Genomic DNA, 25,713 nt, shown 5'->3' on the forward strand with positions numbered 1-25,713 from the left:
GATTGCCACCTGTGTTTGCATGCACTTGTGCTGATTCTGGAGTCCCTGGTCTATTCCTGGCTACGGTTCCAACTTTTCCCAACCTCCCCTACCTGGGCACTGAATCCCAGTAAGAATTGTATAATTGCCAGTAAAAGCTGGTGGCTCGGATGTCAATGGGGCGGTGAATCTGCTCTGAGTTTCAGTCATAACCACAAGTTCAATAGCTCCTTTACTGCCCTACTGACATCGGAGTCACCAGCCTCCACCAATAACTGCACATTCTACATATATACTAATGGCAAACGCATTCTCTGAGTTCCAAATCTTATCTAATCAAGTTGGCACCATCTACAAACAAGTGGGATGTATCAGCAGGCTTTGGGGAACCCTGCAGTTTGCAGAAGAACAGAAACACTTCAGGGAGGAAAACCTAAGGAGGGGAACCCCAAAACCAACACCATGAGGACCAATCCTATCAGATGACACAGAACACCAAGAGATCTCTACATTTTTTAAAAAAAAACACTGCTTTCTGCTTCCATTTTAATCTCGAGATCACTATCAGGAATACTTCCTAACTCTGCCTTGAGTTTGAACTTCCATTCAAATCAATGAAAAAAACAGGGCCTTCCAATGTCAGAATTATAGAGCATCATCAGACGAACGTTTTATCACATGCTTGTTGCTGCCCATTCACAGTTTTTCGTGGGTCCTTTTGACAATGATGTCCACAGTAGGGAACCATGATTCCCCCCCCTTTGCCATCTGATGAAGCCCATAGTGCAACGCCACTAATATACAAGGCAATTTGTTGGATTTATTTTTTTAAAGCTGATTTTATCTGTGTTTTCTGATAGCAGGATAAGGGGGGAAGCAGGAGACATCCTGCTTGATAATGATGTAATAAAATCACCCCAATAACTTCTGTGAGTGGCCTGTCATGAGTGCTCTATAAATCGCTTGTTTAGGGACAGCCTAAACAATTGGAAGAAAAGTGGGAGGGGCAGGCACCTTGGCAGATGTCAAGAAAGAAAGCCCACGGCTCTATGTTGCCTACCCCTGATTTACAGTAGGGATGGGCAACTCAGTGCCCTCCAGATGTTTTGGACTACAGTTCCCATCAGCTCAAAACACCTTGGCCAATTTTTGGGACTGATGGGAGTTGTAGTCCAAAACATCCGGAGGGCACCGAGTTGCCCACCCCTGGTCCACCTAAATGCCACCAAAAACAGCAGCCCTGCATGGCATGTTATATACATGCTACTAGAAACAGAAGCTTCCCAAATGCACTTGTCTTTGCAAGATGATCAACAGGCATACCAAAAGAAAAGATCCCCATGATATGTGTGGGTGGGTGGATGCATGAAAGTCTCCATGCGCATATGAGAGAGAGAGAGAGAGAGAGAGAGAGAGAGAGAGAGAGAGAGAGAGAGAGAGGCTCTGCATCATTTGATTATGAGAAACTAAGCCCCATGCTTAGATTAATTTGTTTTCCCTTTTTACATTATATATCATTTCTGCCGTTCCTGGAAATCATATTGCAACATCAAGCATTTTTTCCTTATTCAAGGGATTGTTTTGTACCTTCGTTCCTGGAAATTAAAAGTCCATTTAAAAATAGTATAACAGTGCCATCTACTGGGCCACAGATGGAGTTTTAGAAAAGAAAAAGAAAATGGACCTCTGATTGTACATGAAAGCAAAGAAAACAGTGGTCAAAATCCATTAACACAATGCATATTTTGATTTGATTTTGGAGCGTGTGTGTGTGTGTGTGAGAGAGAGAGAGAGAGAGAGAGAGAGAGAAAGAGAGAGAGAGAGGACGGACTTTGGCAAATAAATTAATATGTTGCCTATGTCAATAACGAGTGGAAACAGGCTGTCAGCAGCATAGCAAAATAGACATCAGAATGCTAAGTTTTCAACTAGAGAATGTGACAATAGAGGTAAAGCATGAACAAAGAAATTGAGAGGAGCAGAGCTGAAACATAGTCTTTATTAGCCATACTCTTTTTTCTAGCATGTGGTTGCTTTCTCTTTTGTGTATGCAGCAGATGGCTTATTATCCAGCGATGACCTTTCACAACAGGAAATGACACACATTATAGTACAGTGTAAGTCTGCGTATCCAATCCTATTCACGAGCAAAACATTGGCAAGAAAAAAGAGGTATTAGATTAAAGGGATGGAGCACCGTTTCAAAGGCAGCAACAGCTTGGTGAAATGATCCTTATCCCAATCACTGTTGACACCAAAAAAGTGCTCCTTCTATCTATTGAAGCACTGCCTTCCCCAATAAGAACCATCCAGAGATTTCAGATTCGCAGGGAAGGCTTTGCTTGTAGTATCCTCGAGGAATGTGGCCCGTGGGGCTACCACAGGTGGCACAGCCTTTTCGGTGGTGGCACTTTCTTCTGGTAGAGGTTTGTCTGACCCTCTGCCAAGCTGTTGTCATTTTGTTGCCAGTTGAAGACCTATTTCTTTGAGTAGGCTTTGGGGGGGTATAGACAATTGCTGATAGTTTTACTGTATTTTATTATACATCTGATTTTAGAGTGATAATTTTAATGTTGTTTGTGTGGTGTATTGTATTTTATATAGGTTGTTAGCTGCCCTGGACTCTTTGTGCAGAAGGGAGGGATATAACTTACATAAATAAATATGGGTCTTGGGATTGCCCAAGAGTATTATTTACTTAATCTCTTACATTTCTTCTATCATGGAGCTCAAGGTAGTGTACATGGGATTCCCAAGGGGTCTCCCATCCAGGCACTGATCAGCCCTGCTTAGTTTCAGCAAGCTGGCTGCATCATGTGCCTTCTCAACACAGACTGCTCAATGATGTGCTGAAGCTGTAATGAAAGTGTGGGCCTGTATTAGGAGCAGATAGGTCCCTATACCCCTGTGAGATGTCCCCCACCCACCCCCCAGAGCCTGCTGTGACATTATGGCAACCCAACCAGTATTTCATGTTGAGAGGGTGAGGGGTTCGGTGGACAAATTTTCAGCCATGCCCTATCTCTTCATTCTCCTTACTCTGTGCCCAATATCTTTCACCATCCTATCTTCTTCTACTAGTTCCTAGGTACTGTTCTTGCTTAGTCAGGCTGTTGGTCCATCTAGTTCAGTACTGTGTACACTGACAGTGGATCTCCAGGCTTTCAGGCATGGGTCTTTTCTGGTTCTCTTAAAGGTGCCAGGGTTTGAGCCTGGGACCTTTGGCATGCACATCAGGTCTCTACCACTGAACTCTGGCCCTTCCCCATATATTATTGTCTTCCCTTTCCTTTCATAGGGCTTTTCTACACGAGGCGTTTATCATGGACTTGTCATTCCCTATTCATGGGTCTTTACAGGCTCCTTAGATGATGTCATGACCCTCCAGGTTTTTTAGATCAGGGAAAGTGCAATATTTAATTGTAAAAGCAAAAGAAAATGCTTTTTTCACTTGTGTCTTTGCACTATACTGCTGTGCCACAGTGCTACCTAGAGGTTATATAGTGCAAAAGCAGGAAAGAAAATGCTCTTCATCTAGTTCTAGGATCCCAATTCTGTGATGAAACCAAAAGTAGATATAGTGGATTAACAGCTTTGTTCAGAAAAGATCCTAATCTTTTTGTGAAGAAGAGAATGTACTCATTTTGTCTTTGGACTCATTTGCTATTGTGATCAAGAACTTATTTGATCTTTAGGGTAGTGCAAAATTAAAAGAGCCCTTTAAATATGACAAAGGTTGACTTTATTTATTTAAAACATTTCTATCCCCCCTTTTCAGTAAAAATAACTTCTAAGGTAGCTAGCAAGAAAAATTGATACAAATATCCAAAGTGACATCTACCAAAAGGAAAGAAAGAAAGAAAGAAAGAAAGAAAGAAAGAAAGAAAGAAAGAAAGAAAGGAGAATGAGAGAGAGAGAGAGAGAGAGAGAGAAGAATTGCAACTCATAGAGCTCAGCTTTGCTAACTATAGGGGCATCTCACTGGTTGAACATCTCATTAGTTGACACTATAGGTCAATAAATAGCCTAGTCCGTATAGGAAGATAATTTAACACATACGCTATGCAGCAGGAAATTGAGCAAATATACACATGTTTCTTGCAAGGACTGTGACAGCCCCCTGGTTTCATCCCAATCGGACTCTTTAAAACCTTGCGGGAAATGAGGTATTTCGTGATCACTTGTCCATCTTCTTTCCTTCTCCTGAGTCTTCCTCCAAAGTCAGACAGAGACTGCCCCAGGCACGATCTTGCGGATGTATGTGTAGGACTTCCGGAGGGTGACACTCCCGTGATGGGAGACTCCACGGGGGAGGACGCATTCCTCCGTCAGTTTCCCGGTCTTGGCATCCCAGCATAGCACCGTGGCAATGACTTCGTTCTTCTCATCTCGGCCTCCAGTGATGAACAGCTTATTGTTGCAAGGAGAAATCCCGCAGCTTGCTCGTTCGTGATTTAACTGAGTCACCAGACACCACGTGTCCGTGAGCGGACTGTATGAGTAGACTGCCCTCATTGCCCCACCTGGAATGGGAAGAGAGCAGATGATTCCTCCTAACCATGTGTTTGGTTTTAAAGAAAGCCTAGGCTTCACTCCAATAAGCTAGTGTCAGATTTCCTCCACCCGCAATGCAAAGAGAGGAGAAGAGACCATCATTCTGAAGAGATAGACAGCCAACAGCTAATATCTTATACTTCTAATCCACAGCAACTGTGATTCTTCATGGCAGATCACATTAGTATAAAAATGTCCACCAGATACACTTCGAAAGGGCACTGAATATAAGAAGAGCTGTGCTGGATTAGACCTACAGTCCATCTAATCCAGCATTCTGTTCACACAGTGGTCAACCAGCTGTCAACAGGAAACCCACTAGCAGGACAAGAGTGAAATAGCACCCTCCCAACTATGTTCCCCAGCAACTGGTATACACAGGCATACTGCCTCTAATAGTAGAGGTAGCATAGAGGCATCAGGACCAGTAACCATTAATGGTCTTCTAGGACTCTTGCATAGCATTTCGACCTTCTGCCGAATTTTGGATCCTCTCCTCAAGGTAAGGAGACTCTGCAAAGGAGGCATGTGGTGCAGTCCTATGCCAGTCCATTCGGAAATGAGACCCACTGTAAACATACTCCCAGGTAAGTGTGCATAGGATTGCTACCTGAGGGAAGGCATAGAAGCAGCACCAACATTAAATGCTTCTTAGCATTATACACTGTTTTCCGAGAGCAGTGAATATGAGTTTTGTTCAAGTGCCGATTTACCGAGCTAAATGTTGTCCAATCAAAAAAATAATAGCAGATTTGAATTCCTGACATCAAAAGACATATTTTTAGATCCCCTTATTCAAAAATTTGTGAAAAATATTTTTTAACCCTCTAAATGACACTCCCTACCAATTCATACCGTTTCAGCCCTATTTGATGGTTGTTTTTGATAGGAGTAACCGGTGGTAAATTTTGAAGTACAGGCAATCATATGACAGTACCCATCGCCACACCTCCAAGGGAGAATCCAAAGTTATGTTGACCCACATCAACAAACCAGTTCTAGCAGTTTTCATCTCAATTGCCCATTCAAGACCAAGCCACCCCCAAAATACTTTGAATTACAACAATTTATTGTTGCTGGGAAAATTAATCCACCCACTGCCTGCTCCTCTTGGACTCTCTCTCTCTCTCTCTCTCTCTCTCTCTCTCTCTCCTCCCTCCCTCCCTCCTTGACTCCTTTTCCTTGTGTGTCATGTCTTTATTAGACTGTAAGCCTGAGGGCAGGGACTGTCTTTTTTGCTAAATGTAAGCCGCTCGGAGAGCCTTTTTTGGCTGAGGAGCGGGGTATAAGTATGATAAATAAAATAAATAAATAAAATACTGTGAGGATAAGAGCTAAGCTCAGAGGGAAGAGGAAACTCTGATGGGCGGGGGAGGGCAGATGCTGGCAGATGCCCTGGGAGGCCTGGCTCCACTACACCACTGGGAATACCCACATGTGCAGTGTTGTTTACATCTTTAAGAAATTTTGTAAATGTTGACATTCACATAAGGAGACTAACAATCCTAAATGACTTTTGTCAATGTTCAAAGTCATACCAGTCCATCTTGACAGTCACTTAAATGTGATTGTGAACAGCTCACAGTTCTGAATATGGCATGAATATGCCTCTATTTCCTTGCATTTAAAAAGCATGTAGGATTAACAGCATTCCCATATGAATGTCATCATTCACCAAAGTTTGGACATTCATTACAGCACATGCATGAGCAAGCATCATAACCACCATTTTTAACATTGTACCACCAGATGATTTATTATTATTATTATTATTATTATTGTTGTTGTTGTTGTTGTTGTTGTTATTAACATTTATATACTGACCCATAGCCAAAACTCTCTGGGCGGTTTACAAAGATTAAAACACTGAACATTAAAAACGATATACAAAGTTTTAAACCATAAAAAGCATTAAAATAGTTTAGATATTATCCACTTAAAACAACTATTCTGATCAGTTAAAACACAACACATGCTGTTAAATGCCTGGGAGAAGAGAAAAGTCTTGACCTGGCACTGAAAAGATAACAATGTTGGCACCAGATAATAGAAGCATATTCACAGTCCTATGAGGGAATCCTTCTGCAGCCAGTAGCCCTTATTTATTTATTTATTTATTTAAGGATTTTTATGCCGCCATTCAGCCAAAAAAGGCTCTCATGGCGGCTTACAAACGTATTTCTTGACAGTCCCTGCCTACAGGCTTACAATCTAAAAGACATGACACAAAAGGAAAGGGGATTGGGAGGGAGGAGGAGGGGGGGAAAGGAAAGCAAATTCAGGCACTACAATCTTAGTTGCAAAGTTCAGCAGTTACAGTTGACAGCAGGAGGGAGGGGGCTCTGAGCTGGAGCTGGACCCAGGCACGGTGGAGAGGTGCCTGGCTGCTGCTTCCTCCCTCACTGGTGGCCTCTCCAGAGACAGTTGGTAGCAGGAGGGAGGGGGCTCTCAGCTGGAGCTGGACCCAGGCACGGTGGAGAGGTGCCTGGCTGCTGCTTCCTCCCTCACTGGTGGCCTCTGCAGAGACAGTTGGTAGCAGGAGGGAGGGGGCTCTCAGCTGGAGCTAATATACTTATTATCATCAGTATATCACCAGCAGTAATCTTACTAAAGTATACCAGGTACTATTACTTTAATTCTTCTTATTTATACTTCTGGAAGTATTTATGTGATCCATTTAAAAACAATAGCACCAGTACCATTCCCTTACCCCAGGTGGTATTTGATTGTGTAGATTCTAAGGTTTAGTTACTGGCAGTAAGAGCATTAAGCTAAAATATACTGTGGGTGTGGGTGTGTTTGGCCCTGCCCCTTTTTGCCTTTGGCCCCGCCCACCACTGGAATGCAGCCCCCAAGAGCTTCTCCGAAATTGAATTTGGCTCTTGGGCTAAAAGAGGTTCCACACCTCTGGTGTAGACACACCAGAGCTTGATTACATTGCTTGCTTGACTTTCAACCAAAATTTTACGAAGAGTCTTCCAAGGCCACGAAACATACAACATTCATATACATATGGGGGAATGGCTGATGTACCTACCCACAACGTAGATATGGTCATGGAAACTTGTCGCATTGACACACTTTGCTTCAACAGGCATAGGGGATTTCAAGCACCAGTTGTTTGTTTTGGGGTCATAACACTGTGTTTTGTCCGTAGCCAGCTTCCCGTTGGGTCCTCCTCCGATCACATAGAGTCTCTTCTTGTAACTGGCTGCCCCAAACGAGCTCACATTAACCATGAGAGGAGCTGCCTGTATTAATTCCAAGCAAAACAAAATAATTCAAGAACATGTGCGAGATGAACTTTGATTTCGTGTGTCACGTATAATCGTTTGCTTTTATGGGAGAGTGGAAATAGACAGGGGCCAAGCGAGGATGACGGGGTGAACGGCTGAGTGTAAGATGAAGGTAAGATGCTCAAGATAAGAAATCGGTGGACCAGGAAGAAAAAGATTACAATAACTGAGGCAGGAAATAATAAGAAACTTGGCCAAAGTCTTTGCAAAATCAGGAAAAAATAAGGAAGGAATGTTTACAATGTTAAGAAAAAGGCCTCAAGACATGCAACTGAGTTTATTTGAAGGGGGAGCAGAATTAAAGCACTGGGTCAAATATGCACCTAAGGAGAAAAATTAAGGAAGAGGTTGTCAGTGTTGTGTGAAAAGGAAGATGGAAAAGAGTTTTCACAGGATAAACGATGTAGTTAGTGGCCAATAACAAAACAGTTTAATCTAATTAAATACCTGCTATAGTATGTAATATATTGCTAAACATGTGATACTAACACTGCAATTCTACATGTATCTATTCAGAAGTAAGTGTGTATAGGATTGCCAAATTTGTCTGTCTTGTGCATCCCCATCTGTGATGACTGATAATGTAGGCATTTTAATATCCAATGTATCTTCTGGCTAATTTTACAATGCATGATGAAAAATGCAAAAAATAAAAAAATTCAAAAGCATTTCCAATGCCTTGTGTGAAAACACCATTTGCCTGTTAACTAACACCTGATACTATAATGTCTTTATTTTAGTCTTATTTCCTGTTTCACCACTACTGAAAGTACATCTGTACTTTACCTCTGACCAACAGTTGTGAAAAGAATCATAGGTCTCCACACTGTTGATTCTTTGTATGCCATCGAAACCACCAAGCACATACACTTTGCCACCCAACACGGCCATTTTGTGTCTCCATCTTCCAACGTTCAAATATTCAATTTGGATCCATTTGTTAATGGATGAATTATATTTCCAGACTTCATGCTGTGTTTCTTTTCCTCCTGCAATGAATGGAATACACCAAACTAGAACCAAACATCCAGTATTTTTCCTAGGATCTTTTCATGGCCAGACCCAAAACGCCACCCACTTTACAATCCCTATAGCACTTTTTTGTAGCCCATGGGCTGTTTGTTAGAATCTTGAGAATTCTGTTGCTCATTTTTTAACTTATTTTTTACCAAAAAAAATTACTCCTTATGCCTGCCAAGATAAGCTGGACAGAATGCTTATCTGAAAAAGCTCTGAAACAAATCAACAGAAGCTAAAAAACAGTGTTATGGATGCTCAGATTTCAAAGAGCCAGGTCAAGTATTTGTCTGATTCTGTTGACTTGTGGGTAAAACTTGCAAAACAAAATTCTCATAGAAAAAGTGCAATATGATTTTGTAATTCCCCTGGGAGGAATGGAAATAATAATAATAATAATAATAATAATAATGATGATGATGATGATGATGATGATGCACATGTGAAAGAGCTGTGGAAATTGCTTTAGCAATTACTCATAAATAGAATATATAATTGGCTTCAGTAATTGATTTATGATATCTTTGCAATGGATTCCTACACAGGGCTTTTCTCATCACTCACAGGGCTAGAGCCTTGAAACTTCTTACATTTTTGCAGTCTACCTGTGTATGGATGATGCCTTGGCTGTGCGTGTGTAAGGAAGAGAAGAGAAGAGGGTGGATGACATGAGGTGGAAGCTACTTGTATCTATCAACAGTCTCTAAAATATGCTGAAACTACTTCACTACTCTCATTTACTGTATTTCCTGAACATTATCATGGGAGGGCTCTTGCCCCAAAAGGCAGCCTAGAAATATTTCAAATAAATACATAATGTTCCTTACCTGATATGTAGACTTCATTTTTTAATGTAACACAAGCAAACTCCACCCATTTTTTAAGCTCGCCCTCGATTTCTTGTTCTGAGTTGGGCAGTTTTGCCACTTCCAAACGACTGCGCCTCAACGGGTCAAAGCAAGTTACTTCTGCTACAAATTTCTCATCCTTTGTGCAGCCACCTATGATCATAAAGACCTCTGACTGGAATTCATGCATCCTGGGCTTTGTTCTTTCAGAAATGATCTAAATAAAAGCAAGAGGTAAACAGACTGGTGTCTTCTGACAGTATTACGAAAGGCCCCATTCACTCATAATCAGTCAAGGGTGGCCAATTTGTGGCACTCCAGAGGTTTTGGCCCAGAACTCCCGTCATCCCTCCTCATTGGCTACTCTGGCTAGGGATGGTGGAAGTGGCAGGCCAAAACATCTGGAAGGCAGAGTAACACTCTGCCACAAACAGAAACCAGGTATACAACAGAAATCTGATTATAGAACAAGTAGCTCTGGTTGATTCATGGAGCTCACAGAATGATCAGGCGGCACTCTCCCTTTATATGCTCCAACTGTTACTCACCTCATTCCCTGATAGATGGTACATTCTGGCTTCTTGAAGCAGAGGAAATACATCTGGGCACTGCCTGATGATTGGATCAGCTTCTACAGTCTCTACAAAATACCAAGGGTCCAGAAGAGGCAGCCGGACACTCTCGAGGACGTATGGCAGGAGAGGGAGCCTTTCCACAATGTTGTAACACACCCAGTTTATAACCGTCTCAAACACCTGAGCTTCTTCGGTGACACAGAGTTCATCACTCTTTAGCATGCAATACAGGACGTCCGCAGGCAACTCTAAGAACTCATCATAATTCAGTACTTGGGTAAAATTCTGGATAATGTAGTTCTTGACCTGCTGCTTCAGCTTATCAAGTGAATGAGCATCAGCCAATCTCAGAATGCCAACACAGTTTTCTGGATGAAGAGCTTCATTGAGGAAACTGGAGCAAGCTTCCACCATCCGCAAAAACTACAAGAGGATGCAGAATCATGTTAATAGGCACACATGCCCTGTGTTTGTCTATTTATTTTACTGCTCTTGAGAAACCTTCAAAAAGTGAGGAAGCAATGGCACTGGCTGGTATAAGATAGGCAAATGCTGTTTTTATTACATGTGGCTAGTTTATTTGGACATGCTTACTGTGGTCCACCTGTATCACCTGTGTCCTGGTATCACCACTGCACTCACACCACCCAACCCCTTGTCCTTCCCCCTCCAGTTCATTGGTTCTTGTGGTTGATGGACATTGTGATGGATGTGAGCACCTTCCCCCCACCTCCCTCTGGTTTTGTTGTCTACTGTTTTAACAATTTAGCATTTGATCGATTAGGAGCTGTTTCTGCCTTTCAAGGGGGAGAAATTGCAATGGCAGAGCAATGAGAATGGGGTTGGAGCAGCAGAAGTACGTTTGAGTGACTCAGCTCAAGCCTGGCCTCCTCTTTCATCAACAAGACTGCCTTTCAAAGCAGATGCCCCCAAGAAGGGAGGCTTTGTGACATAGCATGAGGACAGCAATACACGGTGATGGAAGGGAGGTTCAATCCCGTGTGGAGAAAAACATGGAAAATGGAGGCGAGGAGGCGAGATGACAGCAGGACAGGGATGACGTCGTGTGAGGTTGCAGGGCAAAACGGTAAACAAGGCAGGACAACAGTGCGATAAAATGCTGATGTGATGGAGCTCCATGTTTCATGTTCTGTTAAAAATGAGCACTGAAATTCTAAAGTGCCATGTTTTGTGATGTTGCATTGTTAGAGTTCTTTCCACCACACTCATATGGCCTCTTGCACTTCCTATCAAACCTGAATGCAATGCAGTCTCCGAGTTCAAATTCCATCAGCCCCAGCCAACATGGCCAATGGTCAGGGATGATGTGAGTTGTAGTCCAACATCTAGAGGGCCCAACCCTGCTTGAACAGGGTAAAAATGGGCTGGAGGATGGGAATGAGAATAGGGAGGCAATACAGTAAAATAGATAACTATAGAATTTAAAAACTGAATAGCAGTGGCTTGCATAAAAACATACAGAGAAAACTAAATGAAGCAAACAAATTTTAAGGATCTGTTTAAAGACATCCAAAGGAAGCCTGATACAGATCTCAGAGTAGGGATTTCCACAAATATGGGTCCACCACTGAAAAGCTCTGTTTTGGATAGCCACTAACCCAGTGAGCAGGGCCTCAGAGGTTACTCCTAAGGCCTGAGCAGGTTCATAGAGTTGCAGGCAATCCTTCAAATACTCTGATACCAAATCACTGTAAAGAAGCAACACTGGAATTGACAAATCACTTGGCCAGGCAGGACTGATATAGAAGAGAGGAAATGGAAAATTTTGACAGAAAGTTCTTTTAAATGTTTTGCCTAGGAGTCTGAAACACCCCAAACAGATAATGTAATGAATTATGTTTGGGATTTATGTTTGGAGGTGAATGGGGAGGAGATCACTTGGAGTATAGAATGTTAAGGTAACTGGAGGAGTGAAGTTGGAACGAAAAAGACTTAGGCCATTTCTACACCAGTCCGATAGTCTGGGCTGGTCACGGCTGAATCCCTGTGCATCCAAATGACACACAGGGACTCCCAGGGGCAGGGGGGATGGGCACAGGTTTTCCCAGGGACAAAACAACCCTGGGAAAACCCGATTCTTCCCATGGTCTCAGGATCATCCCGAGACCGCAGGAGGTATGGGCACCCATTCCACCTGGTGCCGCGCTTACTTGTGAGTAAGCATAGCACCAGAATGGGCACAAAGCCACACAGTGCAGCTTCATGCCCATCTGGTGAGGGGGTGGCAGCAATTTTGCCACCCTTGGGATGCCAGGGAGGGGATTTGGAGGGTGGTTTCGGGGTTGTTGTGCTTTTTTAAACTCACATTTCCGATGGAGTAGGGCCTTGCTCTTAAGTGACCAGCCCCAATGCTGGGGGGGGGGATGGCGCCTGTACCATTCCTGGACATGGTGTGGGTGTGTGGACCCAGGGGGAGGATCTTGGAACCAGGAAATCCTGAGATCCTCCCCCTCCCTCCCAGAAGGCCAGGAGGTGTAGAAAGGGCCATAGAGCATCATCACATGGGGGGAAATAGTGTTTCCTTACCATTATTTCTCCACCTATGCTTCTGCCCCTCATTACGTCCTCATTCTTCCCAGTTGGGAAAGAGGAAGTAAAGAAAGACCATGTGGCCCATTCAGGGGCTGCTTTTATCATGCTGCTTTTCCTGCACACAGCAGGAGATCATGGCATATTGCTTTTTTAAGAAGAAAAAAGTCAGATTTTTGTGACCTATTTTGCAACAAAAAAGATGAGAAGAAGGAGCAGGAGGCACATGAGTGGTGGACAATTTTTGTCTAAAGGATGCACACACATCCATAAGTGGGCAGCTAGCAGCTACTAGCAGCTCGTCATGTTGAGAGTTGCAATCCAACACATCTGATGGGCACCAGGTTGGGGGATGCTGTTCTAGAGCAAGGGCAGGCAGAATGTAGATCTCCAGATGTTTTGGAGTTCAACTCATAAATATCCCTATCAGCATGGGCAGTGATCAGGAATTCTGCGAGTCGATGTCCAAAACATCAGGATAGATCTATTTTCTGCCCTCATCTGTTCTAAAGTATGATGTTTTCCAGCCTTAAAGAACTCCAAAAGAGCTGCATCACATTAAATAAACTTTCTTAAACCAAATGAAGTGACAATGAATTAATCTTGAATACCTAAGCCTTGAATACTCTTCTCCCAGGCTTTTAACAGCATTTAACAACATGAGCTGAGTTTGTTTGTTTTAATGGACCCCAGAATAGCTGTTTTTATAAGGATACTGTTGTTTTTATGCTTTTTATGTTTTTAAACTTTGTATATTTGTTTTTAATGTTTACTGTTTTTAACTTTTGTAAACCGCCCAGAAAGCTTCAGCTATGGGTGGTATATAAATGCAATAAATAAATAAATAAATAAATAAAGCCAGATAGTTCTTCAGACGTCAAAATTAATTTTCAACACAAAATTAATTTTCAACACAAAATTAATTTTCAAGGCAATGGCGCTATAAAAACCTCATCTGGAAATACCTCCTATCTGTTGTTAACCATGAGTAATTGTCAGTGAAACCCACGCTTAAAGGATTTGAATACCTGCCCCAGTACTTATACAGTGCTGTTAACACAGTAAGACTGTGATAATAATGTATTTTGAGTATGTGAATGTTTTTCTAAACTGTGATGAAAGTGGTCACACTGAAAGTGATAATGAATCATGAAAGTGTATATTTTTTTGTCTGATTATATTGAGTTCATGATGACAGTTTGCAAGTATAGGTAACGACGCAATGAGTGTGAGGAATAATGTGGTTAGGATCAGGGCTTTACCAAATTATGACTTGATAGTACAATAACTGTGTCATTGTTTCTTGTGTGTTGTATGGGATCCAGAGGACTTTAGTAAAGGAAGAGCCTCTATTCCCCACCCCTTAGCTAGCAGGGCCTTTGCAAACTCAAGCGCTGCCTTGGAACCTGGTTTGCACAAGTGTCACAGGATTGGATAGAGCCTCCATTATCCCTGACGACAAATGATCCAACCCTTCCTACTGTGCTACTGCAGCCATGATTGCACTATGCGGTGCCCTTTAATACTAGACAGGACTCACATGGAAGTGGAAACTGACTAGTCTTACCCCCAAATCTAGGGATGTCCATCGTAAACAACATGAGCCCAGCTAAAATGTCAAGGCAACATCTGAATCCTCATATTGTGGAGGTCAGGCAGTGGTGGGGCAGGATGACAACTGACACAAAGCTTCTTCTTCACCTCTGCCTTGAAATTAGGTTCAGTTTCATCTCCCACGTAAGGGTGCTTCCAGTGCTACCAATCAAAAGTCACGTGTAGCCATTATTCATTCTTTTCTTCCTTAATGGGCTTGTGTATATGTGTAAAGAAAAAGGACAGAAGAAGTAGTGGGAAAACACTTTTACAAGTGGAAGATGTCATCATCTGGATCCTGCTACCCCCATAAGATTCCATGAATTAGGCAGGACGATCACATAGTAAAACCTTGTCTGGAACAGAGCTTTAATCCCTTATTTTCAGCCTGAGTGTTCTTCATTTCAGTATCAGAAGCACACATCAAAAGGTTGGAGATGAGAGACATACGACCTTGCAACAATCTCCTTCAGCCACCACACCCTCAGTCTATTATCTGTGGACTAGATGTTGGCATTAGGACTTAGGGTGCTTCCAGATGAGTATTTTATTGAGTGATCACCCTGCCTCATTCACAGAATTGGGTTTTTTTTCCCCCAGACAACATCATCATCCATTTGTAATCCTCCCATGTTTTAACTCTGTTTCTTCTGTCTTTTTTCTTAAAGCAGAAAATCTGTTAAGGAGAAAAAAGATGAATAGCTGCACTGTCCCTTCTAATTTTATTTCATTCATTTTTCATTTATTACATTTCTGTGCCACCCAATAGTCTGGGTGGCACAGAACCCTGGGCATTTTATAAAGATTAAACGCCTTAAAACAGAATACTGAAATATAATATAAAAAACATTTACATACAAAATACAAACACACACACGCACATACACACACTTATTAAGAATCAACAATGCGAAATCCCAGGACCTATTAAATACCTTGTCAAGAATGCCTGAGAGTATAGGAAGGTCTCTTAACCTGGTACCAAAAAGATAACAGTGTTGGCACCAGGCAGGCCACACTGCGAAGACTGTTTCATAATTGGGGCATGGGGGGGCACCACCGAGAAGGCCCTCTTCCTTGTTATCACCCCCCAAGCTTCCTTCAGAGCAGGCACTTAGAGGAGTTCTCTGTCTTGAAGCACCCTTACAACACTGTTCTACAAGGACTAAAAATGTGGGAAAGGTATGATTTAACCTGATCGTTTCGTTAGGGCACCCAATTTATTTATTTATTTATTTATTACATTTCTATACTGCTCAATAGCCAAAGCTCTCTGGGAGGTTCACAAAAACTAAAACCATAAAGTACATCTTAAAGTATTAAACTTAAACCACAATATAAAACCCCAATATAGAAGTACAACCAAAATAAAACTGAACAGCAATGCAGAGATTAAAAATACAGATTTAAAACAGCAAAGTTAAAAGACTAGAATGGTAAAATGGGAAAATACTGGGAAAATAAAAAGGTCTTCACCTGGCATCAGAAGGGTATAACATAGGTGCCAGGCGAATCTCCCTAGGGAGCTCACTCCATAGCCAAGGTGCCAAAGCAGAAAAGGCCCTTTTCCTTGTAGCCACCCGCCTCCCTTTTTTTGGCAAGGGCTTAAAGAGTTGGCAGAGATTTCAAGGGGCACTTGGTCCATAACTGGCATATATTTCCGAAGTGCGCATTTAATTACACACATCCTTCCTGAACCTGGTGCCCAGTGCCAGCTTCACATTTTTGAGTGCCCTTCAGCAAGACACCAGGTATCAACTCCCTCCCTCAGTGAGTCTATCTTCTCATCACCATTGTCCCCAGCTGCTATGGCTCCTTGCCCACTTATCATTGCTATCACTTGCTTGCTTGACAAGCAGAGAACCAGTGAGCAAAAAGGCAGGGGCAATGACTGCTCCTCTTTCTCACCACAACTGTTGTCTGAGGCAGGTGAACAAGTAGGTTGCAATGAGGAATAGCAACTCCAGGGAGGATCTTGGTGGGGACCTACTTGGCTATGAACCTTCAGCATGGACTGAACCATGACCCATGATGCCACCCTGCTGGTGTTCTCCAGGTGTTGGATTATAACCCCCATCATTCCCAGTCAGCATGAACATTGCCATGTTCAACACATCTGGAGAGCATTAAGGAAGGCTGCTGGGGATACTGATAGCTCAGCAGTTTTATCCCTAATGGTTGATAAAATCCCATAAATGTTTTGTTGTGTGCATGTGTTTTAATGCATCTACCCTCAAAATTGGCTAAGTATAAAGCAGAGCATGGTTTTAAAATGTAATTAAAAGGAAAAGAGAGAAGTGAAAAACCAGAGACACAATTTTTAAAGGGTCTGTGGATTTTTCAAAGTATTTACAGCAGAGTCTTGTGCTCAGAGCCGTGTCCTGTTGACACATTTAGGCTGCTTACGAAAACTGAAAGATAACAGACTTAGCCTATAAACCACTTGGTTCCTGTTTTTAAAGGTATCTGTGGGCAAATGCATAGGGAAACGAAGCTCACAAATTGGTTGTCTACATAGATTGCTAACATTAAACATATTTACTCCATTTTATCGACGTTCTCCTTTACATTATACCATCATCTCCTATTTATACCCAGCTATATCTCCCACACAGGGGTTCTAGCCATGTAGGATCAGAATTACTAGTTAATGGGGGCAAGGGGGGGGAGAAAAATAATAATCCAAAGGCAACAGTGCTGTAGTATTTGTATTAGAACCAACTAAAATATCATGAAGTTGTGAGCAAGCTTGAAAATTTACTTGAAGAACTCAAAAGCTTTGTGATATGTTAGCAGGTCCTCGTTACACCAGTCCCATCAGGGTGGGCCAGTTGGAATCAAAATGGCAGCCCCAGAAAGTCCAGATGTGCAGGCCTGGCTCCAAACAGCACCATCGCTGGGCAGACCATCTGCCTACCCCATGCGCATACTACAGAGTGGCCAGTGCCGCCATCTTAATTTAGCTGGCCCCACCTGGCATATGCATACCAAGAGTGAGAGCAGCATTATTAAGTTGGCAGTGCCATTGATGCAATTAAATCAATGCATGTTGGGATAATGCTCCAGCCAGCCCTGCCATGGGCAAGCAGCAGGCTGCCTGCCAACTGGCTAGCCACATGGAGAACATGGGTAACTGGGGGAAGGAGATCTGGAGCAGCTTGTCGAGGGCCCACCCCACAAAACCTGGAGTGGCAGTGAAGGCAGGTGGCTCCCGTTTCAGGGGGGGTGGGCAGTGTATCCGCTCTAGGTTTCAGTCAGAACTCTAATAGAGTTATCCAAAGTGCTGAACGCTATCCTGAAAATGGTTTCAGTAGCTAGAATTGCTCTTTAGAGCTCTGACTGGTTCTGACTGAAACCCAGAGTGATTCACACACATCCAACTGACATAGAAGCCCCCATCTTCCACTGGGGAATCAGCCCTAGATGTTGTGAGAAATACTAAAACCAATTTTGGTTGCAATCCTATGCACTTCTATGCTCACTTAGTGGATTAATTGATGCACACTTAATTTGTTAACTGATAAAATTAAGAGAGAGCGTGTGGTATAGTGGTTGGAGTGTTGGACTGGAAGTCAGGAGATCCAGGTTCTAGTCCCCACTCAGCCATGGAAGCCCACTTTGGGCCAGTCACAAACTCTCAGCCCAACCTACCTCACAGGATTGTTGTTGTGAGGATAAAATGGAGAGGAGGAAGATTATGTATACCGTCTTGGATTCCTTGGAGGAAAAATGTGAGATATAACTGCAATAAATAAATAAATAAATAAAATGTTCAGGGCACTGTCACAAGCAAGGCATTTATTCCCAAGTGAGTCCTACTGAACCCAGGGGGACTCATGTCTGAGTAAACATATTTAGAGTCATACTGCACACCTTGCTTGTGAAAGTGGCCTGAACATCAGTTAATCACATTTTAAGACTAGATGGAGCAGCCAATGAAAACTTAGAGTGAATCATTTCACAGTAAAATTTAGATTGCCCAAAATCTAACCCAACAGTTACCAATTGGCCATGCTTGCATTAGATTAATGGGTTAAAAGTAGCATCCAAACAAATTTAGTTCTGACACTATCCATTGATTTCGTGTAGGTCCATGTCTTAGTGCCACATGTGAATCGGGCCTATGCGTATTTTCCATATGCTAGAAGTATTTACTAACCTGAAAAAGACTGGCTGCTTCAAGGACTTTCTGCACATTTTCCTTAGTGATCAGCACTTTGCTTGTGTATGTGTAATCCAAGAGGATCTGCATTGTTTCTTCATCAACTCCCTTAATTACTATTTTTTCTTCATACTTTTCTTTTAAATCATTGCAAAACATTGCCCTAGAAAAAGAGGTCATCTGTTACAGTAAATCTAGAAAGACCAGTCATTCTGAAATAGGTTCTGGACACAATACTACTCAAATCACTTCACTTACATATATCATTTATTTGTTTTAAAGTACTTTTATCCTGTTTTTCAGCTTTAAAATATTCAAAGTGACTAACGATATATATCGGATCAGAACAAGAATAAAAGTTAACGACCAAAGCAAAACAAAAAAAGCAAACATCTAAAACATCATCAAACTGATCCATAAAACGGATGACACAACCTCGACACACTGTGGTTAAACGATGGCATCTAATTATTTTGAAAATTGTACTATTAAACAGATTGTATTAAATTGTTTTTATCTTCCTTGTTTGTATAAGTACTGTGTTGGGCTATTGTTACTTACATTGTGTACTTTAAAAAGTAAATATAAAATAAAATGCAGCATCTATTCACCTAAGGCAACCAGGGGGCCGTCTTCAAGGCACCAAATTGGTGCTGCCTTCCCCCAAACCCCTATGATTTCCTTTACCTGATGGGGTGTAATCCCAATGCCAAGGAAGGAGAGCAGGGTTTCTGGCTTTCATCAGGGTACCAGAGCCACTCTTTTTGGTTTCCGGTCACCTTCCACCATAACTGCCCCCACCCCAGATCAGCCCTGGAGCAAGGTCAGATGGCAGAACAGCCATACTGACCTCGCTCCCACCGAAAAAATTGGGCTGAGTCCCTGCCTTTTTCAAAGCGCAGCTTCACAGGAAAGCCCCGTGGTGGCTGCGAATCTGTGGCTGTGTCATTTTGCTGACGCAGCACATATTTGCTGCCACCGTGGGACTTTGGCCCTATATACCATGGGACTTTGACCCTGTATACCATGGGATTTTGGCCCAGTTGCCCTCCAGATATGTGTGTCTGCAACTCTCATCAATCCCAGCCAGCATAGCCTTGGCTGATAGGTATTGCAGACCAACACTTGTGGAGGGCACCAGGTTATGGAAGGCTGAGCTAATGTGTGCTTCAAAAGCCTGCTGGAATAAACGTGTTTTTACAGCCTACTGAAAGGCAAGCGGAGAGGCAGTCAGTTCTACTATCAAACAGCTTGTGCCATCAGAAAGTACTTCCTAATGTTCATTTGAAGCCCCCTTTCTTGTAATAAGAACCTCTTGGACCCAAACCCAATGGGTGGGGTCCTATCCTCTGGAGCAACAGAAAACAAATTTGCTCCATCATCTATGTGACAGCCCGACAAATATTTGAACATGGCTCATTGTTGTGACTCTTAATTGTCTCTTCTGCAGGCTAAACATAACTAATTCCATCAACCTTTCCTCATAGGACATCTGTGAGAGAAGGGGGATTTCTCCTCTAAAATGGGGGCTACCACCTGTAGATGTGCTTGTAATAAAAAGAGTAATTTTTCCAAACATTCTGCTGCTGGGGACACATTTTAATCCAGCAAAAAAGGGGTTTTAATTGGTTAATTGGAAGTTTGCAATTTGCTTGTTTTCCAAAAATTAGAGTGTAGGAAATCATTTTTATCCTTGACAAATCCTAAACATTTAGAAAAGGAGGGAAGAAAAATTCATGCAAAAATGTTAGTGGAGTGGGGTTGTCAGACACATTTCCTCCAATTGAATGATTGATCAAGACCTACAGGGATATCTGAATGTCATATATGAGATATAAGTGTCAGGAGATTAGCAATTAATCCAGAATTTTGGAGTGCTAATGCATACCAATACATGTAGCATAGTGGTGAAGAACATATCTAGCAGCCTTCCTCAACCTGGGGCGCTCCAGATGTGTTGGACTACAATTCACAAAATGCCCCAGCCAGCTCTGCTGGCTGGGGCATTCTGGGAGATGCAGTCCAACACATCTGGAGCGCCCCAGGTTGAGGAAGGCTGTGCTAGAGGCTAGGAGGTTCACAGATGAAGTGTCAATTCAGTCTTGAACTTCACTGGGAAGCCTTAGGCAAGTCATTATTCCTCAGTTTCAGTCCCCATCTGTAATGTGGATATAAGATAATAAAGGTTTACAGGGTTATTGTAAGGATCATGGCTGCCATCAAGGATAGGCATGGTCAGTGCCCACACCCAGCAGGGGTCTACTGACAACAGCCCCCTTGAGTTTCTTCTCCTCTTCACCATTGCAACCTGTTTGTTCACCTGCCTCTCGCTTTGGCCTAGACAACAGTGGTGGTGAGAAGGAGGAGCAGTAGATGCCAGTGCCTACATGCTCACTGCCTGTTTGCAAAGAAGCAAACAAATGGTAGCAATGTTGAAAAAGAGGATGAGGACCAATAGCAGTTTGTGACAATGGAGGTGAGAAGGCAGACTCACTGAAGGAGGGGGCCTATTGAGGGTATGTTGCCCAAGAGCCCTCAAAAACCTGAGGCCAGCACTGGTAAGGATAACTGAGTTCTGGTGCTATATCTGGATAAGATTCAGGCATGTTGTATTGGCCCCATTCTAGTTTTTTCTTGATGAGACTCGTTATTTAGATCCCTTTCAACCTGGCTTCCATCTCAGACTTTGGACTGAAGCTGTGTTGGATGGCCTACACTGGGAAATGGGCAGGGGACTGAAATTATGTTCATTTTTCTAGACTTCTCAGTAGCATTTGAGACCATTGACTATGGTATCTTTCTGGACTGCTTGGCCAGAATGGGACTGTGTGGTTCCAGGTCTAGTCATTCCTTCCTGGAGGGTTCCTCTCAGGTGGTCTAAGGACTGGGAGACTACGGCTCCACCCCTAACTTCTAACAGAATCATAGAATAGCAGAGTTGGAAGGGGACCACAAGGCCATTGAGTCCAACCCCCTGCTCAATGCAGGAATCCACCCTAAAGCATCCCTGACAGATGGTTGTCCAGCTGCCTCTTGAAGGCCTCTAGTCTGGGAGAGCCCACAACCTCCCTAGGTAACTGATTCCATTGTCGTACTGCTCTAACAGTCAGGAAGTTTTTATTATTATTATTATTATTATTATTATTTATTTATATAGCACCATCAATGTACATGGTGCTGTACAGATAACACAGTACATAGCAAGACCCTGCCGCATAGGCTTACAATCTAATAAGTTGTAGTTAACAATAAAGAGGGAAGGAGAATGCAAACAGGCACAGGGAAGTGTAAACAGGCACCGGGTAGGGTAAAGCTAATAGTATAGAGTCAGAACAAACTCAATATTTGAAGGCTATAGGGAAAAGAAAAGTTTTTAGCTGAGATGTCCAGCTGGAATCTGGCTTCCTTTAACTTGAGCCCGTTATTCCGTGTCCTGCACTCTGGGAGGATCAAGAAGAGATCCTGGCCCTCCTCTGTGTGACAACCTTTTAAGTATTTGAAGAGTGCTATCATGTCTCCCCTCAATCTTCTCTTCTCCAGGCTAAACATGCCCAGTTCTTTCAGTCTCTCTTCATAGGGCTTTGTTTCCAGACCCCTGATCATCCTGGTTGCCCTCCTCTGAACACGTTCCAGCTTGTCTGCGTCCTTCTTGAATTGTGGAGCCCAGAACTGGACGCAATACTCTAGATGAGGCCTAACCAGGGCCGAATAGAGAGAAACCAGTACCTCACGTGATTTGGAAGCTATACTTCTATTAATGCAGCCCAAAATAGCATTTGCCTTCCTTGCAGCCATATCACACTGTTGGCTCATATTCAGCTTGTGATCTACAACAATTCCAAGATCCTTCTCATTTGTAGTATTGTAGTATTGCTGAGCCAAGTATGTTCAACACATACAGGTGCTGAAAAGGTCCATCTTGACTCTCATGCTATTTAATACTTCAGCTAACCATCTCCTGAATGAGATTTGGGCAGGATCTACACTACTGCTTTAAAACAGTTTATAACAGTAGTGACAACTATTGGGGCCCAGACACACTCCATATGGAGTTTTCAAACCATTTTCAAAGTGTCATATCCTGCTTGATGTAGAGAGTGTTAAAGAAAAATGTTCTGACCAATTGTAATTTGCCTAATCAGAATTTAAAATGGTAGTGTTTGGGTGGGGTGGGGGTTCTATTACAATGTATCCTGTCTTCTTATTCTGTCCAGAAGATGGTCAGAATTTGGACGTTTTGCACAGATGTTATACCTTGTGACAGACTTATTGACCTGGTCCCTGGATCTTCGGGTGGCAGCAGTGGCAAGGAGCAGATTTGCACAACCGCATCTAGTGCACCATTCCTAAATTAGTCTGATCTGGCAAAAAGCTCTCCATGTTTTGGATACATCATGATTTCACTATTGAAATGTGCTCTCCATGGGGCTACCCTTGAAGATCGTCTGGAAGCTTCAGTTGGTGCAATAGGTTGCTAACTAGTGCACAGCATCATGATCTCAACACTCCAATACTGAAAGATCTGCAGCAGTTGCCAATTGTTTTCCGGGCTCAGTTCAAGGTGTTGGTTTTAACCTTTAAAGCTGTAAATGGCTTAAGACCTGGATATCCGAGAAACTGCCTATCTTGGTATAAACCTGCTCCATTACTCAGATCAGCAGGAGAGGCCGTTTTGAGGACGCCCTCACTTACATATGACCCAGGAGCACTCCCAAGCTACGAAGCTGCTCTTTCAGGGGAGCGCAAACTCATCCAGGACAGGCTGAATACCTCTCAGGCGCACCTCTGTCTTTTCTGTATTTAATCTCCCCTAGTTCACAATCATCCAGCCCATTCTTGAACTTAGACAACATTCAAGGGAGTAGACTTTACCTTAGAAATTCACAGCGCTGCCTGTAACGTTTTGGCCTGTTTCATTTTCACAACCCTAATGTAAAAAAGAGAGGATTCCCCTCAAACCTCGCAAAGACTGTAACACTGGCCCCAATCATGACAAAAGCAGGAACCTTTTTCTTGCAGATTTTTATTATTATTTCTCAGATCGCTTCTTAAAATGTCGGAACTTAGATAAAGTTAGGAAACTTTAACACATTCTTTCCCCCGTTATTGATTGCTTTTGCAATGTATTGTCTTCCACATGGAAGCAGCCTCCACACATGAAAGGAAAAGCTACCTAGCATTTTGAGCTAATTTTCCTCTGCCTTTGTACAGTGGTCTTAACATCTGGCTATGAATGGCTTCTAACATACCACCAAATATGGACCACTGGGAAAGCATAGAGTTCAAATCAAGTGTTTGAAAATTTTGTTTTCCCATTTCATCTGCCCGACTTCCATTGGTAGCCCTTGTACATCCAAATGGGAAAAATCTCTTTAAAAAATATATCTCTTACCTAAAATAATTGCTCGCCGCTGCAAGGACCACACGGTGGCACGAGAATTTCATGCTGCCCACACACAGGGTAACGTCCGTGAGAGAGTTTTCCAGCCGGAGGTTCTCCAAGCCATTCTGCAGCACCATGGATAGGCCTGTGTCATCAAATTTAACCCTTTCATTGACAGAGACTTCCACTAGCTCTCCCATGGTCCTGGAACACTCATTTTCCAAAGGCACCAGAGGTTCCTCCTCCAGGTTCTTCTTCACCATGTCTTCCATGTTTCTGATCAGCAGCAGCAGCAGCACATCATGCCATTGATCCTTCAATCTAAGATGGTTCCTGAGCTTCAGACAACTCACGCTGCAGAAGTAAGAAGGATTTCCTGTTTGGGCCTCCCCACTTATCTACAGCTGTCACACACACATAACAGGAAGCCTTGCACTTTCTCATCCTGTTAACACAAACAAAGTCAGTTGAGTTGTTTTTGGATCCTGCACATTTTGAGCAGTTTTAGTGTCTTTAAAGAAGACTTTAAGGTGCCTTTGAAAGAGAGGTTACAGTTAATACCAAAAACTAATATTAAAACTGTTCTGAAATCAGGTTTCTGCAGCAAAATTTGGCTGAAGTTTATCCAGACATATGTGACCAGCATGATAGGGTCATCTTGGGGTATAAACTTCATTTTATTTAATTATTGTGCATAGTACAATGAGGTTATAGTCAACAAGTGCAATAAAGGTCAACTATTCAAACAAAATTAAAAGGAACTGTGTTCCCATTCTTGTCTGAGTTACATTAACACTAGAATGTTGTTAGAGTACCCCTCATTTAATTAGATCCCTCCAAAATGATGTTTGGAGTATTGGAGGCTTATAGGCCACCATACCTTTTATTGACCAAACAATGAAAGAAAGCCGGATTTCCATGAAATGGTCATGTTTGGCCACCTCCCTCAGAACTCTGGTATGGTGGGTTAGCGTTAGTCTCTAAATTTTTGTGAACCGCCTAGAGAGCTCCGGCTATTGGGCGGTATAGAAATGTAATAAATAAATAAATAAATAAATAAAAGTACAATTTTCCAGAAATAGGTGAATCGGCCCTGTCTTGTGCAGCCCACACTTGTTTTCCAATGTTATAATATTTCTAGGCACTTGTCTAACAAACTCACACACACCCCCAAGAAACCCAGGACGACCTCACCATGTGGCAATTGCCTCTTACATTATCTATTAGAGCTAGCAGTACTAAGAAGGTCTCTGGGTCAGTGATGCAACCAAAATATTTGAAATCACCCCAAATACATAGACCACAAGTGTTGAATCTGGGGGTGGTTCCACCACAAGTGGACCAGTGTCCCAACACTCCCATCCCTTCTGGCAAAGTGGGAAGAGGAAAGGGTTCATCTGCTGAAGTATGGTTGGAGTTAAGTGTCATCTGCATATTGTTTTGATTGTCAACTCTTGGCAGAGATAATCTTAAAAGTTAGTTTGGTCCAACTGTCATTGTCTATTTGGCACTGCAGATCAGTTTTTCAACTTTGCCTATCACCCTTAGATAAGAGTCCTTTTATGTTCTCCATGGTTTGAAAGCACAAAGATTCAAAATTTGTTCGTGACCTGACGAATGCCATGGTTTTGGCCACTTTAATCTGGAATTTCTGCATCCACCCAACTCATGTTCCAACTAATAGATCATTCAGTTTTGCAACTGAAATGGGCTGCCCTTTGCCTACAAGATCCCTCAGTCAAACTCATAGTACTTT

General features: G+C 42.6%; 1 protein-coding gene across 1 annotated transcript; it reads right to left on the minus strand.

The window, feature by feature from the left end:
- Positions 1–3,784: 3,784 nt before the first annotated feature.
- On the minus strand, positions 3,785–24,277 carry KLHL6 (kelch like family member 6). The gene is made up of 7 exons (XM_063131546.1): positions 23,967–24,277; positions 18,572–18,737; positions 10,243–10,692; positions 9,674–9,911; positions 8,616–8,818; positions 7,571–7,784; positions 3,785–4,502 (listed from the first exon to the last, which is right to left on the minus strand). The coding sequence occupies exons 1-7, from the start codon at positions 24,227–24,229 to the stop codon at positions 4,201–4,203; spliced, it is 1,836 nt and encodes a 611-aa protein (XP_062987616.1). The 5' UTR covers positions 24,230–24,277; the 3' UTR covers positions 3,785–4,200.
- Positions 24,278–25,713: the final 1,436 nt, after the last annotated feature.

Source organism: Elgaria multicarinata, chromosome 8 (assembly GCF_023053635.1).
Source record: "Elgaria multicarinata webbii isolate HBS135686 ecotype San Diego chromosome 8, rElgMul1.1.pri, whole genome shotgun sequence".
Lineage (NCBI taxonomy): Eukaryota > Metazoa > Chordata > Lepidosauria > Squamata > Anguidae > Elgaria > Elgaria multicarinata.